This window comes from Diabrotica virgifera, chromosome 4 (genome assembly GCF_917563875.1).
Source record: "Diabrotica virgifera virgifera chromosome 4, PGI_DIABVI_V3a".
In the NCBI taxonomy this organism is placed as follows: Eukaryota; Metazoa; Arthropoda; class Insecta; order Coleoptera; family Chrysomelidae; genus Diabrotica; species Diabrotica virgifera.
In genome coordinates this window covers 252,366,634-252,383,119 of record NC_065446.1, presented here as the reverse complement: position 1 = coordinate 252,383,119, position 16,486 = coordinate 252,366,634, and the positions used below count along the sequence as shown (strand labels likewise).

Sequence of the window (16,486 nt, the reverse complement as noted above, 5' to 3'; positions counted from 1 at the left end):
TTTCTAAGTGCCATTTCTACTTCACATGTTAGGATTTCAGGTCCCGTTACACCATTTACCTGGACAATGTTATTTATGTTGTCCTCAAACAATTCTCTTATGTATTCACTCCACCTATTAATTTTTTCTGTTAAGTCTAGAATAATATTTCCGTCTTTGTCCTTAAGCAAACTTATTTCATGTCTTCTTTGGGTTCCTGTAAGTTCTTTTACTTTTTTATGTATATTGAATGTGTCATACTTTCTTTCATAGTCTTCCATTTCTACACATTGTTCTTTAATCCATGATTCTTTGGCCTTCTTTATTATTTGCTTTATGTTCTTATCAACCTCTCTGTATTTTTCTGAATTATTCTTCAATTTGCGTTTTTCATCCATTAGTTCTAGTATGTCTGGTGTCATCCACACCTTATGTTTCTTTGTAGATTTGGTTAGGTGTTTCTTTCCCGTAGTTTTTATTATAGTGTTTATATACTTCAATTTTTCATCTATGTTGTCTGTTCTGCGGATTTGGTTTTCTGCTACACTGCTACCTGTACTCTGCTAGTCCGCAAATTAGTTATATTGGTTATAGGTTATATTCATATTTAGAAGCATATGCTTTGCTTGTTTGTTGTAATACGTTAGTTTTGAAAGGTGTGCTTTGTGCAATAATGTCTGAACCTGAACTTTTTTCCGCTCAGAATACGTACCAGAACAAATTGAGTATGATTTTGAAAATTTCCCCACTGCAACAATTAAGAGAAAAAAATCTGTAGACGAAGCAGAATTAATTAACAAGAAAAATAAATATGTAGGTATACTGATTTATTTAATGTTTTGGCAGGCGATTCCAAAACACTGAAAATTGCAAAGTGCACATTATGTAAAAATAAAAACAGTGTTATAAAAATGACATAGTGGAACTATGTAGTTCTTTAAAACATCTGAAGGTGCATTTAAATCAAAGCGAACACGAACGAACGAACGAAGGAACGAATTCGTAGGTGTTCGCTTGGTTATTAGTTCGCTACAAAGTAGGACCACAGAATAATAAAATCTAATATATGTTTATTCTAATCTAATATTATATACTTATATTTACTATGATGTGTATCTTATATTTACTATGTTGTCGAACCAATGTCGGATACAGGTGAAGATATAATTGTTAGCGTTGCTAGTTTTATAGTTATTGCAGGACTTGCCGAAAAAAAAAGGAAGAAGAGAGTGTGCTGTTCGAGTTTGTTACAAAAGGGAAAAGAAGGAGGAGGCTACAAATTTCTGTAGAATGTCTATGGAAGATTTGGAGTCACCTCTGTTAACCGTCAGGGCACATACAGAAGTTGTATTGACTACGTAAGCAAAAATTTTAATGTAAAAAAATAAAAAAAAAGTTAATTTGATTTGTGATGAGGACACAAACGGCTATCCATTGTTAATAGATAAAAAATTGTTGAAATGGCAGCAAAGGCGGACCAAACCGATTCAGAAGCTGACACAGACTTGGAATTTGACTGTAGATATGTTGATGCACCTATTGTAACTGACAAAGATGCGTTAATAATCTAGAGAAACTGCATCGCATATGCAATCATTCATTGAGTTGGTATTCTCAACAAGAAGAAGCCGATAAAGTAGATTGCATGATCTTATGCCGATTAAGAAATACAGCCGTCGCAAAATGTGAAGCAACAGTAAAACAAATACAGATTTCAGAATATTTTAAATTGATTCGATTGTATGAACACAAATCCCTCTTATATTGTCAAACAAACCATACAAATGAAATTTGAGAGTTGTACTATGAATTCTCAATTTTTTTACTGTTCTGTTAATCGTCTTTTCGATTATCCGTCATACCCTTGGTCCGGTGCCCTGACGGATAATCGAGGTTCTACTGTACTGTTAAAGAAAGAATGCTGCTTAACCCTCCGCTCTCTTGCAACAGGTGACTTCTATGCAAGTCTTAAGTACTTGTTCAAAATTTCAACTTAAGAAAGTAACAAATGAATTATGTAAAATATATTTAATGGTAAAATTTAAATAAACAATTAATAATTATTTTTGTAGGTCTATAATTTTAATATTAAAGTGCACTACCAGACTTAATTCGGTTTTAGTCACCAGCCAGATGAATTTAAAAGCTTAAAAATAATATGTATTTAGCAGTGACGTAAATTTTCGTTATTTTTGACTATTTGTAACGATTCCTATAACTATCAATACCAGGTACTTTATACTCTTAATGGCAGTAGTTTTATTAGTCATCTAACAAATATAAAACTACCAAAGTGTATTTCTGGACCATCGTTCTGCCAATTCGTTTTCATAATAGAATAAAGAATAGTAGGATTTTTTTATTAGAGTTACAACAATAAAGCAACAAATACTGTAAAATATCAAAGAACCTTTTACTGACAGGTACCCATTTTTACCCAAGTTTCGACAAATTCGGGAAGGCATATTGCCCGCACATGTATTTAAAATGGGCCAGTCACTGTTTGAGTTTTAAGTTGTGTTTCTTGTTAGTGAAAGTGAAATTTTAATACAATAATAGCTAAAAAAATGCAATGTGTGTTCTGCAAGGAAAAAAATGAGAAAATAATTAAGATGTCATTTTCTTAAATATAAGCATAAATTTTGATACGTCTTCAATTTCATTTTGTCCTGTCTGTATTCTATAATTATTTAATTTAAAACAAAAATAAATGTTAGTTATTAATATTTAATTTAAATCTGTCATTATCAACTAATAGTTTGTGATAAATAATACCCGGTTGCACCAACAGATCTTAAGCTTAAGTCTTCTTCTTCTTCAAGTGCCATCTTCGTTCCGAAGGTTGGCGATCATCAGGGCTATACGTATTTTCGAAACTGCTGACCGAAACAATTCGTTGTTGCTACAGCTATACCATTCCCGTAGAATCTTTAGCCAGGAGTTTCGTCTTCTTCCTATGGACCTTTTATTTCCTGCTATCTTCCCTTGCATAATTATTCGAAGCAGTTCATATCTTTCTTTGTAATGTGTCCTAAGTTTTGCAGTTTTCGTTTTTTGATCGTAAATATGATTTCCTTTTCTTTATTCATTCTTCTCAAGACCTCGACGTTTGTGACTCTCTCCGTCCATGATATTCTCAAGATTCTGAAATACATCCACAGTTCAAATGCCTATAATTTTTTGGTATCAATCTTTTTCAGCGTCCACGACTCCATTCCGTAGAACAGCACAGAAAGTACGTAACATCTCATCAGGCGAAGTTTCATTTCAAGGCTCAAATCTCTTCCACAGAACACTCTCTTCATTTTAGTGAATATGGATCTGGCTTTTTCTATTCTTATTTTGATTTCTGCTGAGCTATCGTTGTCTTCATTTATAAAAGTGCCTAAATATTTGTATTTGCTAACTCGATCGATAATTTCATTGTGTAAATATTAATCTTGGACATTTCTTGTTGATTTCGATATTACCATAAATTTAGTTTTCTTTATGTTCAAAGATAGTCCATATTCTTCGCTGCAGTCTGCTATCTTATTCACCAATGTCTGTAGCTCTTCAAGTGTTTCTGCGATCAGAACGGTGTCGTCGGCAACTCTCAGATTGTTTAATCTAACACCATTTATTTTAATACCTATGGATTGCTCAGAGAGTGTTCTATTCATTACGTCTTCGGAATAGAGATTAAACAGGGTTGGTGACAGTATAAACCCTTGTCTCACACCTCGCTTTATTTCAATTTCTTCAGTGGTATTATTCTCTACTCTCACTACTGCTTTCTGATTGTAGTACATATTTGCTATTAGTCGGATGTCTCGTTTATCTAAATTCTTTTCTGCCAGGAGTCTGATTAGATGATCATGCCGCACTTTATCAAAGGCCTTGTTATAATGTATGAAACACAGCAAAAGCTTAAGTCGAGAATATCATAAGAATTATTATAATATAATTATAATATATTACAATAAGAATACCATAATACAGGGTATTATTAATATAATATAATTATATTAATAATTATATTAATATAATATAATTATAATATATTACAATAAGAATACCATAATACATAATATGTACAGAGTGTAACAAAAATACAGGTCATAAATTTATTCACATATTCTGGGACCAAAAATAGTTTGATTGAACCTAACTTACCTTAGTACAAATCTGCACATAAAAAAAGTTACAGCCCTTTGAAGTTACATAATGAAAATCGATTTTTTCCAATATATCGAAAACTATTAGAGCTTTTTTTTTATTAAGAAAAAATTATAGTGAAGTTTGGAAATCCCTCAAAAATTTTATGGGGGTTTTGTTCCTTTAACCACCCCCCCCCCCAAACTTTTGTATACGTTCCAATTTAATTATTATTATAGTACCATTAGTTAAACACAATGTTTTAAAAACTTTTTTGCCTCTTAGTACTTTTTCGAATAAACAGTTTTTATCGAGATATTTTGAATATTTGTCAAATCCACCACATATTTGTATATTATGGTTAAGTACGATTATGGACACTTGGTAATAATATGAAAATTTATTTATGATTTACATTTTTAGGTATATTTTGAACCATATTAAAAAAGAAGCCACATCTCGATAAAAGGTGCCTTATCGAAAAAATACAAAGAGACAAAAAATTTAAAAAAAAAACTGTGTTAAACTAACGGTACCGCAGTAATAGTTTAATTGGAACATACATATAAACATTTATGGGGTTTAACACGTTGACGGACAGAACGTCTATAGACGTCTAATTTCCATTGATGTAATGTGACACAACGTCTATAGACGTCTTTTTTAAAATAACGAGTTGTGACAAAAAATCGGTGTCATAATATGAATGCATATTAAATGTATTAAACAATAATGGTCGTCATCCACATGTTTGAAATAAATGTTAAAAACTCATTGTTTCCATAAACTAAGAAATTCAGCAATTTCCCTATTCTACATTGCAAAATACATACATATAGTGTCACAACACTTGCTTACACTTTTGACCCAATGTCCGTCAACGTGTTAAAGACACAAAACCCCCATAAATTTTGTATGTAAACGTATTAAAAAATGAAGCCGCATCTCGATAAAAACTGCCTTATCGAAAAAATACTAAGATGAAAAAAAGTTTTGAAAATATTGAATTTAAGTAATGGTACCACAATAATAAATTAATTGTCACGTACACAAAAGTTTGGGGGGGTTTAAGGGAACAAAACCCCATAAAATCTTTAGGGGGTGCACAAATTTCACTATAATTTTTTTTGAAGTTATACTTCTTTACGGGCGTAATGACGGTGAAATTTTATATGGGAAAACCTAGCGACCGGGCGCATGCGCATTATAACTTTGTTCTGATTGGATGTTCAAATGACATGACAAAAATTATCCGATATGGCAGCTGTGACACAGCTGTGGGACTGTGCATGGTTTGGTTATAATGTATGCTTGTTGCGTTTTAAAATTTGTAGGAAGAGAAACAACAAACAAAAAGTTAGTTAATGGTTATACTGCCTTTTTAAATAGTTTTCATATTATATTTTTGGACTTATTTACATAGAAGAGATGATTGTTGCATGCCAATGTGAAAGCTCATCAAACTGTGCCTAGTATGAGTGCCGCAGATCTCGCTTATTCAAAGCTAAATAATCTTTCACTGGTAAGTGTTTTATAAATAGTTGATCAAATTTTGTTATGATATTTGAACATAGCCACTTCGCACGACGCAATTGATTGCGAAATTTATCAGTCGTTATACGGGCTCCGATACCTACCTTGAACCTACCAAAATACATAAGTAGTATGTAATCAGGGCCGCGCCGTCCACGTGTGCAATGTGTGCGGTGCACACAGGCGCCAACAAATAAGGGGCGCCACTAGAGTTTTCAAAAATTTTAGGCTGGTCAAAATAACACTTACCCATTTTTTTTTCAGATTCTACCAAACGTTGGGATATCATAAAACAACACTTTGCAAGTCTGGCTTTAAAGCATGTAACTAATACACACTGGTCCAGCAGAATTGATGTTTTAAAGCCATTATACCAAATTTTGGAAGAAATTTATTATGCTTTATGTCACATAACACATTCGGATAAAGATCGTGATTAAAAATATCAATCTAGATGTTCAGGAGATAAAATATGAACATTTACATTCATATGCTCAGTTGCTCAGTCTATATACCTTTTAAAGTTCTGATGAAAGTTAACTTCGTTAGCAAAATTTTTCAATAAAAAAAAACAATGAATAATACGCTTTACAAGAAATACAATAATTCTAGAGTGCTATGTATTAAGAGTATAAGTCAAAAATGAAAATTTTTTATTAGTACTTTTCAAAGTGTTTTTTACCACTGATAAAATAACTATTACAAATAAATTACAAATATGATTAATAAATTAGTAATTAACTATTTTACTTTCTACTTTGGTAATATCTTAATAATTATATAATTCAAAATATAGAAGAATCCCGAAAAATCTTTTTTATGACATACTCTTAGTACATAGCACGTTAGAATTGTTGCTCGAGTTTCGGAGAGATAGCAAATTAAATGATATTATTACTACAGCAAATGAAACGTGAAACTGCAGATAAATTGGATGTGGAGCCCAGTTATCAACCAACCACACAGTTAAGGCTTCGGAAAAAAGCTGACAGTTCGATTACGAACATAAAGACGAACCGATTTTGGATCCTAAAATGTCATACAAAGTTGGATGGAAAATCATGTTAATGGTTTCAAATTTTTACATAATTTGAACGACATTACAGAAAACTCACAATAAAACTTTTGTGTAGAAATTTGGAAAAAACTGAGATTTAATGATCATCTAGATATAAAGGGAGACGATTTTTTTTTATTTAAATTTATGTGTCTCGGCTGCAATGGCCATTGACACAAACAGTATTGGTTATACAATAGTTAATTACAATGAGGACTTAAAATTAATTATTATAACAGTTAATTTCTAAATCTTAAATAACTTTAGGTAAAAATTATGACAGAAATATTGGGAGTACAATTATTAGATACTATAGAGACTTACAACTAATTATTACAATAATTATTAATTATGGATTATAGTGATTAATTATTAATCACTAAATTTTGAATAATAGGTAGAGATTATAAAGACAAAAGATCATATTGTGTTAAATAATCGCATGTCTTTCAAGAAACTAATTAAGTTATGAAGTTGATCGGACGAGTTTAAAATATCTTTAATATTTGGCTTAAGTTTATGTCGATTTCTTTGAGTCACATACTGAGGACACTCAATAAGGATGTGTTTGAAGAGATAATATGAATTATACAGCTTCAGCCTTTGTTAAAAGAATTAAATACTGATGACACGCATGATTTTCACGTATTCGGTGTGTTCTCCGTTAACTCTGTGGCTTGCAGTCTGATTCCTGTAAATGTTTCTAATTAAATATTTTCAGATCTTGGTTGTTAATTCCTGTTTCTTTTAGTATTTACATTATTTTGGCATGCTGTACCCGATCAAATGCTATCTCGTAATCAACCGACATGCGTATATGTCGCAATTGACATGAAGGGCACTAAATACAGATTACTGAAGGTAATCCTTCAAGAAAAAGTATTCGGAAAGCGAGGAATTGGGAGAAGAAGAATATCATGGTTAAAGAACCTGAGGAAATGGTTCTCCACAACAGCAACTAATCTATTTAAAGCATCAATTAATAAAATAATTATAGCCAGAATGATCGCCAATATTCGAAACGAATAGGCACCAAAAGAAGAAGAAGATCTCTATAGAATAGAGTCGTCAATATTAGATGATATTCACCATGTTATAAAAAGATTTTCCTAACAGAAGGCGCAAAAAGTAAATTTTTTCTGAAATAGATATTTATTTTCATGTTTACCTGTATCTTTAGTTTTTTCTGTTGATACGTTATTTAATTATTTTAACTTAGTTAATTTTTAATTAGTTTATTTTCCTGTTGCATATAGGAGAATTTTTAGTTATTTTTGTTTGGTTACAATAAATAATTGTTCATTTGTAGTCACATTGTTTAATTTAACGAGACGATTTTAACAAAAATGCATATTTTTGGGCGCCATTAAATGTTTTGCACACAGGCGCTAACACGTGCTGGCGCGGCACTGTATGTAATACTTTTATTTTACACCTTAATATTCACCTAATATATTGTCTTCTTACCCTATGTTTTGTTGTATTTTTTCAATTCTAAATCATTTCAATTCAAAATCAAAATAATTTGATTTACATAAGTTAAAAATGTCAAAAGGTTAATCTGTTTAGTTAGACGATCTTCGCACATAATGACAAGCTGTGTCTGTAGCGCAGTTTTAATGCGGGTGAATCCCAATACAACGCAAATACCAGCCGCGTGGTAAGTTGGTTCGAATCCCAATAGAAACTTTTATTTTTTTATTTTTTTTTATACATTTTATGATTGTAAGTATATTTATTATATAATTTTATTTTCAGAAAATACGTATTTAGTTAAAATTTTTTCCGACAATTAATGTTCAGAAATCATTTGTGGCATTTTTAATGTGTTTGTGTGTGTTTTATTTTTTTATTATTTTAATTTTTGGCACTGTTTTAATAAAAATGTTTGAGAAGTATTAAGTATAAATTAATTTAATATTTAAATAAAATATAAATAAAAAGTATACTAATTTCGTTTATAATCATATAATCATATAATAGAAGTATAACTTCTTACGTGCGTACAAAGTACACACACATTCTTTTTTAAAATGTTCCTGTCATAAGAATGCCACATGCTTATTTTCAATAAAAAATCTCCAATAGTTTTCGATATATTCGAGAAAATCGATTTTGATTTTGTAACTTCAAAGGGCTGTAACTTTTTTTATATGCATATTTGTACTAAGGTAAGTTAGGTTCATTCGAACTATTTTTGGTCCCAGAATACGTACTTTAATTTATGACCTGTATTTTGGTTACACCCTGTATAATAACAGATATAATTGATAATAAGGTAAGAATCTAAAATTATGGTGCAACGTAAGTGATACTCAAGGAGGCCCTATCTATAAGTAGAGCTTAGCTAAGCTGGAGCTTAAGATCTGTTGGTGCAACGAGGCATAAAACGTGCAAAAATGTCTGGCAATTATAAATTCATATTTCTTCTTCTTCTTAAGATGCTGTGCATTTCTGCATAGACGGTGAAACGTTAGATAGTCAGGATTACATAATTCTGTTTTTAGCAGCATTGCGAAGCATTTCATAGCTGTGGGTTCCTGTCCATTGGCGATTATGCAGCCATGACATCTTTTTACGTCCCAGTCCTCTCTTACCCTCTATCTTTCCGTCGAGTATCAGTTACTGAAAAGTGTATCGTCGTCCTCGTAGTATGTGCCCCAAGTATGTAGTCTTACTTTTAACATAATTAAAAAGTTCCCTATCCTGTAAACCGGCTCTTCTTAGTACTTCCTCCTTTCTGACTCTGTCCATCCATGATATTCTATGTATTCGACGTAGGCACCACATTTCAAACACTTTCGACGCCCAAATCGGGTGTCGTTGTCAAAATACAAAATATTACTAAACTAAACAAAAATGTTGTTGCTTAGTAAAAAATTCTTCTAATAATTTATTTAATCTGACTCATTTATATCGGCATTCAGACATATAATATTATACATTTTAAAGTAGAAAACTTTAAAATGATATTGCCAATATTTATGAGTTGCGTTCCTGAAAAATTACTAAACATTTTTATCTCGAAGAAAAGTATATCTATTAAATAAATTAATTTTCAAACTCTTTCAAACTAGTTTGACAAACAGTTTGAATTTTCAAACCTCTAACCATTGACCAGTTTGACTTGACTTGAATTAATTGACAGAAGGATTGACTTGAGTTTGACTTGAATTAAGTCAAACTCAAGTCAAGTTCAAACATTCAAGTCAAACTTGTGCAACTCTATCAATAACGTAAGATGGGATAAAATATAGCATATACTTAGTGAAATAGGTACGCCGGAACATCTGATACTCATTACAAGAACTGTATGTAAATAGTACCGCTAATGTAAGAGTTACTAACGGGGTTTCGATAAACAATTCTGAAATCTGGAGTTCGACAGGGATGTATAATATCCCTCATTCTATTCAACGTATACAGTGAACACATTATGTGTTAAGTTGTTAAGGAATGGAAAGATGGAGTAATAAGAGGAGGAAGAAAAATCCAAAAACCTACGATATGCTGATAACAGAGTTACATTGGCGTTTGCAGCAGAATACCTGGAACAAATTATGAATAAGTTGGATACAATGGGTATGGAATGTGGTATAAAAATAAATGGAAATATAAAAACAAAAAACCAAAGTAATGAGTATCGAAAGAAACAGAAATAATCAAAAGAGATAAGAAACATCGCCTGGTAAGAAGTGGTGAGACAATTTACTTAGGCTCTTAGGATCACATTTTGGACATATAATTAGAAGAAGAAAAGACTCGAAACAAATGATAGTTGAATGCAAAGTAACGGGAAAAAGACCCAGAGGAATAACATGACTTGTTACTCATTATTTACAAACTAACACGTAAAGGAGAGTAGGAGAGATATAATTGGATAGGTCGTGGTGTTAAAGAAGTAACCATAGAACAATACAACAAAGGAAAACGATATAGGAAAAGCATCAAGCATGATATAAATGGAATACATATTGGAAGAAAGAAAGAACAAAGGTAAGGAAGAAGGTAAGATAGAAGAAATAAGGTAGAGAAAAATAAATTATAAAAAGATAAGAAAGATTAGATTAAAAATATAAAAAAATAATTAATATAGAAAACGAAAGGAATCGCTAATGAATGAAATAACATTATGAAATTATAAATAAATACTTACTCCCCCTTTACCATATAGTCATTTGCCAAAATACTCGTGAACAGGCAAAATATTGTGGCAATAAAAAAGTTCTGTATCGATGCTATATGAGGTACCTTGTTGCATAGTTCTTCAATTAGCGAATCCCTTGCTTCAAACTGCTTCTCTGGTAATGGTTTGTACTGTTTTATTTTTCTGGAAAAGAGAAGAATACAAGAATGAATATGAAAGAAATGATAATAAATCTAGAACAAATAGCAAGCAAATTTTGTAAACGTAAATCATATGCAACTGTGACAATTAATTGTTGTAATATGTCTTCTAAGAAATACCAAATCCGTTGGTATTGAGTAGTGACCAAATTCCTGATTAAATAGCCTCATTTATTTTCAGTCTTATCTCCCATCATCGACATATTTATTTAAATAATGCATATTCGTAATATACGCAAAAAGTATATTCACATTAAAAGAAGAAACGTCAAAATTCATAAAAAAGAACCAGAGATACAGTTAATAGCTCTTTCTCCTTCTATCGCTCCGCTAGTTTCAAAACCGGCCGATTTTAAGGAAAACATTTCGAAGCTTTGTTGATTTTAATTTTAATTTAATTTTTAATTAAATAATTAAGAGATTTTATTCAGATTAGATGTATCCGAGATGAAAATTATAAAATACTAATTCACGAAAAGAATGTCAAAAAGAGATTTAGAGAAAGTATTTTGACAGTTTATTAAATGAAGAATTTGACAGACAGCCTGTGGAGTTAACGGAGACAGTAACAGAAATGGTTACCAGAATAACAATCGAGGAAGCGGCTCAAGCGCTTCAAAAAATAAAGAAAGGAAAAGCAGTCGGACCAGATGATATTCCTGGGGAAGTATGGAGAGCATTTGGAGAGACAGGAATACGTTGGCTAGCAGGTCTATTTAATAGAACTATGGAAGTTGGACAAATGCCAGACGAATGGTGAAGCAGTATATTAGTACCTGTCTACAAAAACAAGGGAGACATACAACAATGTACAAACTACAGGCAGGGCCGTAACTACCATTGGGGCAACCGGGGCAGTGCCCTGGGGCCCCCGGACAAAGGGGGCCCCGCAGAGGCCACCGTTTGGTTTGCAGTGCATATATTTTGACGAGGAAAATAAAAATATGTACATATTTTAAATGTCGATCCCAACGAAATATTTTCAAATGACACAATTTTAAAAAGATCTTACAGGGGCACCGTAAACCTCGACATAAAGTTTTAATTTTTCACTGGTGAAATTAGTCTATTGGAACAGAACACGGGTACCTGAGGTCTGAGATAAGCTGGGGCTCCCGGCACCTTAATATAAAAAATTAAATTATTACTTAGGACATTAGTTATTTCGGCGTAATAAAACCTAAAATGCCATTGGAAGAGGGGGCCCCCGAGACTTTTCGTAAAGATATATTGATAATAATAAAGATAAATTATTACTGAGGAAATTAGTTATTTTGGCGAAAAAAAAAAACTAAAATGCAACCTGAATAGGGTCCCCTTGTTCTATGAAACATGTCCCAGGGGACATGTTTTTTTTTTGTTCATTGCGCGTCGCATAATTTGAATGTTGTGTTGAAAGATGTTGTAGCTGTAGACGATAGAGACATCTGTCAGTTTTTTGAAACTGTTCAAACTGTTTGTTTTTTTTGCCACAGTGTCATTCGCTAGGAGGCACTGAAGTTCTCATACCAATCTGAAAGATGTTCTTCGAAAGTGACTGTAAATCCTCTCAATCCAACACGCTGGGCTGGACGATTTGATGCAGTCAATGCATTGAAATACGATTTTGAGATGTTTTGAAGTGCCTTTCAAGTCTAGTTTATCAAGGGATTAGTTCATCAATTTTCAAGGGATTAATGTCAAACATTTTTCCGGACCCCCTCTCTTCCGCTGGGGGGTAAACTCCCCAAGCTCCCCGTAAGGGGGCCACCAGATCACGTTTGCCCCGGGGTCCCCAACATCGTAGTTACGGCCCTGACTACAGGGCTATAAAACTACTTAGCCACACCATGAAAATATGGGAGAGAGTAATTGATAGACGGATACGTGAAGAAACCGAAATATCCGATAATGAATTTGGCTTTATGCAGGGCAGATCAACAACAGATGCAATTTTCATTGTAAGGCAACTGATGGAAAAATACAGGAATAAAGAGACCAACGCTCATATGGTATTCATTGATCTTGAGAAAGCATATGATAGAGTTCCTCGAGAGATTGTGTGGTGGGCACTTAATAAGAAAGGAGTTCCTGGCGAATATGTAAAGATTGTGAGAGATATGTATGAGGGAGTAACGACTAGTGTTAGGACAGGTGTGGGAGAGACTGATAAATTTCAGGTAAAAGTAGGATTGCACCAAGGCTCGGTGCTTAGTCCTTATTTATTCTCATTATTTTTGGACCAGATAACAGCGAAACTACAGGGTAGCATTCCATGGTGCCTAATGTATGCTGATGATGTAGTGTTAATAGGAAATAGTGAAAGAGACTTAGAACAAAAACTGGAACAGTGGAGACAAGCTCTGGAGGAAAAAGGTTTGAAACTTAGTAGGACAAAAACAGAGTATTTGGAATGTTCATTTAAATATGAAATTACTACAAATAAAATGATATCTTTGGATGGTGAAATGATTGTGAAAAGCAATAGAAGTACCTAGGATCGGTATTACAGAGTAATGGAGAAATACATAGAGATGATTGCAGTAGAATTAGGGCTGGATGGATGAAGTGGAAAGAAGCGAGTGGTGTGTTGTGTGATAGAAAAATTCCAATGAAGCTTAAGGGAAAATTCTATAAAACAGCCAAACACCGGATATGATGTACGGAACTGAATGTTGGGCAGTGAAGAAAGAAGGATAAAATGAGAAATGAGTATATTAGGGGAAGTCTAGGTGTGGCACAAACTGATACCAAAATGAGAGAGCATAGGTTAAGATGGTTTGGTCATGTTCAACGTCGAGACGTTAATCACCCAATACGAAGAATATCTGAAGTGCAGATCCCTGGAAGGAGTAGGAGAGGAAGACCAAAGAAGACCTGCGGGAGACCATAAGGCAGAACATATTGGTAAATGGGATTAATATTGATATGACACAAGATAGTATTGTGTGGAGAAATGCAATTAGGGAAGCCGACCTCGCATAGGGATAAGGCAAAGAGAATGACGATGATGATGATTTCGAAGCTTTGTTGATGGTTGCCAAAAACATCCTAAAAACACGTTCATGAAAAAGAAAAGCAGTACATCGAGATGAATGGAGAAGCTTACTGAAAAAGGCCAAGGACCGAATCTGTATTGCCATGGATGAATATAAATTGTTGAATTTTCTTAAGAAGTTATATTGTAAATAAATGTCAACATGAGTTCCTCACACCAGATATTTGTAATTATTTTTAAAATTTTAAAATTATTACAGCAGCTGGTCTTCAGAAATCCAACACAGCTAGCAAATTGCGAGACCAACAGGGAATATCATCTCAGATAGAAATCAAGAAATCTGCATATGGACAAAATACATCCAAGAACTCTTTGATGATACTAGATCCGGACAATCTCCCTCCTACATATGTGATCACCACGTACCAGTCACATCGGATGAAGTAGAAAGAGCAATTTCACAACTAAAAGATGGCAAAGCTCCTGGAGCTGACAATGCATATGCTGAATTAATAAAACTATTTAACACCGACGGTATTCAACGCCTTACCAAAATATTTAATGAAATATATTTAAGTGGAGTAACACCAAGAACATGGCTGAAGTCAACGTTTATTGCTTTACCAAAGAAAACAAAATCTGTATCCTGCAGTGATTTCCGAACCATCAGCTTAATGAGGCATATTTTAAAATTGAAATGTAAAGACTGAAATAGTTTCGTACACACTTATGACAACAGGTAAAAGGGGGAGAAGTGTACTTTTGAAGTGTGTAAAATTAATAATTCTTAGCTGAGCGCTTTCGGCTTATAAAGCCATCTTCGGAGCTATGGTCAAAAAGGTCAAAATACCACTATGAAGAGAGATGGGTTCCATTTATGATATGAAATACTTCTGTTTCTTATGTCGTTTTTTATTGGTTGGAAAAAAACCTTGTCTGTCTGTTTAAAAAATTGTTCAATTTGCTGTTGGTTATTTTTGTATCCAGAAAAGTTAAACATCAAGAACGAGCACAAAGGACTTTCACACGAAAATTACATTATATATAAAACGAATATTTGATCATGGTAAGGTCAAAAAGACCTTACCATTTGAATACTGCGGTGTCAGATAGCAGAATGATGCGGATAGATTCTGCTCTCTGACACCGCAGTATTCAAATGGTAAGGTCTTTTTGACCTTACCATGATCAAATATTCGTTTTATATATAATGTAATTTTCGTGTGAAAGTCCTTTGTGCTCGTTCTTGATGTTTAACTTTTCTGGATACAAAAATAACCAACAGCAAATTGAACAATTTTTTAAACAGACAGACAAGGTTTTTTTCCAACCAATAAAAAACTACATAAGAAACAGAAGTATTTCATATCATAAATGGAACCCATCTCTCTTCATAGTGGTATTTTGACCTTTTTGACCATAGCTCCGAAGATGGCTTTATAAGCCGAAAGCGCTCAGCTAAGAATTATTAATTTTACACACTTCAAAAGTACACTTCTCCCCCTTTTATATTTTAAAATTGTTTCTAAAAGTTATACATTAAAGGATATATAGACTGTGCGAAGAAAAATCAACAGTACACAGTTTGGTTTTCGAAATGCAGTGGATATAAGAGAGGCTCTATTTAGTATACAAGTGCTATTTCAACGATGTAGAGACGTAAATTGCGATATTTATGCATGTTTTATTGATTGCCATAAAGTGTTCGATACTGTAAAGCACGACAAGCTGATGGAGATACTAAACAATATTGGAATAAATACCTGTGATTTAAGGATTATCAGCAATCTGTACTGGAATCAAACATCATCTATCCGGACAGAGGCAGGAGAATCCGATGATATCAAAATCAAACGTGGGGTCCATCAGGGATGTATACTATCACCATTGCTGTTTAACATCTACTCTGAGGAAATCTTTCAAGAAGCAGTGGACGATGTTGAAGCCGGAATTCGAATTAACGGAGAGTGTATCAATAACATAAGATACGCAGACGCAGACGACACAGTGATATTCGCTGACAGTGCTGACGCCCTCCAAGAGTTAATGGACAGAATCGCAGAAGTCAGTCAGAGATACGGACTTTCGCTAAACACTAAGAAAACCAAATGTATGGTGATCTCTAAGAAGGAACAGCAAACTGACCGAATCAGAGTGAACGATCAACAAATAGAAAGTCTCCTTGGTAAGAGACCTACCTTGGTAAGAACGTCAATGAAAATTGGGACCGTTCCATAGAAATCAAATGTAGGATGGAGAAAGCAAGATCTTCATTTCAAAAAATGGCAAAGTTATTCAAATGTCATGACTTGTCGATACCCATAAAAATCAGGTTACTACGATGTTATATCTTTCCTATACTGTTGTACGGACTTGAGACTCTCACAGACGCCACCTGTAAGAAAATTGAGGCATTTGAAATGTGACTTTATCGTCGAATTCTGAAGATATCTTAT

The 16,486-nt window shown here is 33.1% G+C and overlaps 1 protein-coding gene across 2 annotated transcripts in view; it reads right to left on the bottom strand.

Annotated features, from left to right (window-relative positions):
• LOC126883375 (sterol O-acyltransferase 1-like) overlaps nt 1–16,486 on the bottom strand; it is an 84,422-nt gene that overhangs the window by 36,870 nt on the left and 31,066 nt on the right. For both annotated transcript variants that reach the window (XM_050648859.1, XM_050648860.1), the window contains exon 3: nt 10,863–11,036. In XM_050648859.1, the coding sequence (XP_050504816.1) occupies nt 10,863–11,036 (174 nt within the window). The remainder of the gene's footprint in view (nt 1–10,862; nt 11,037–16,486) is intronic.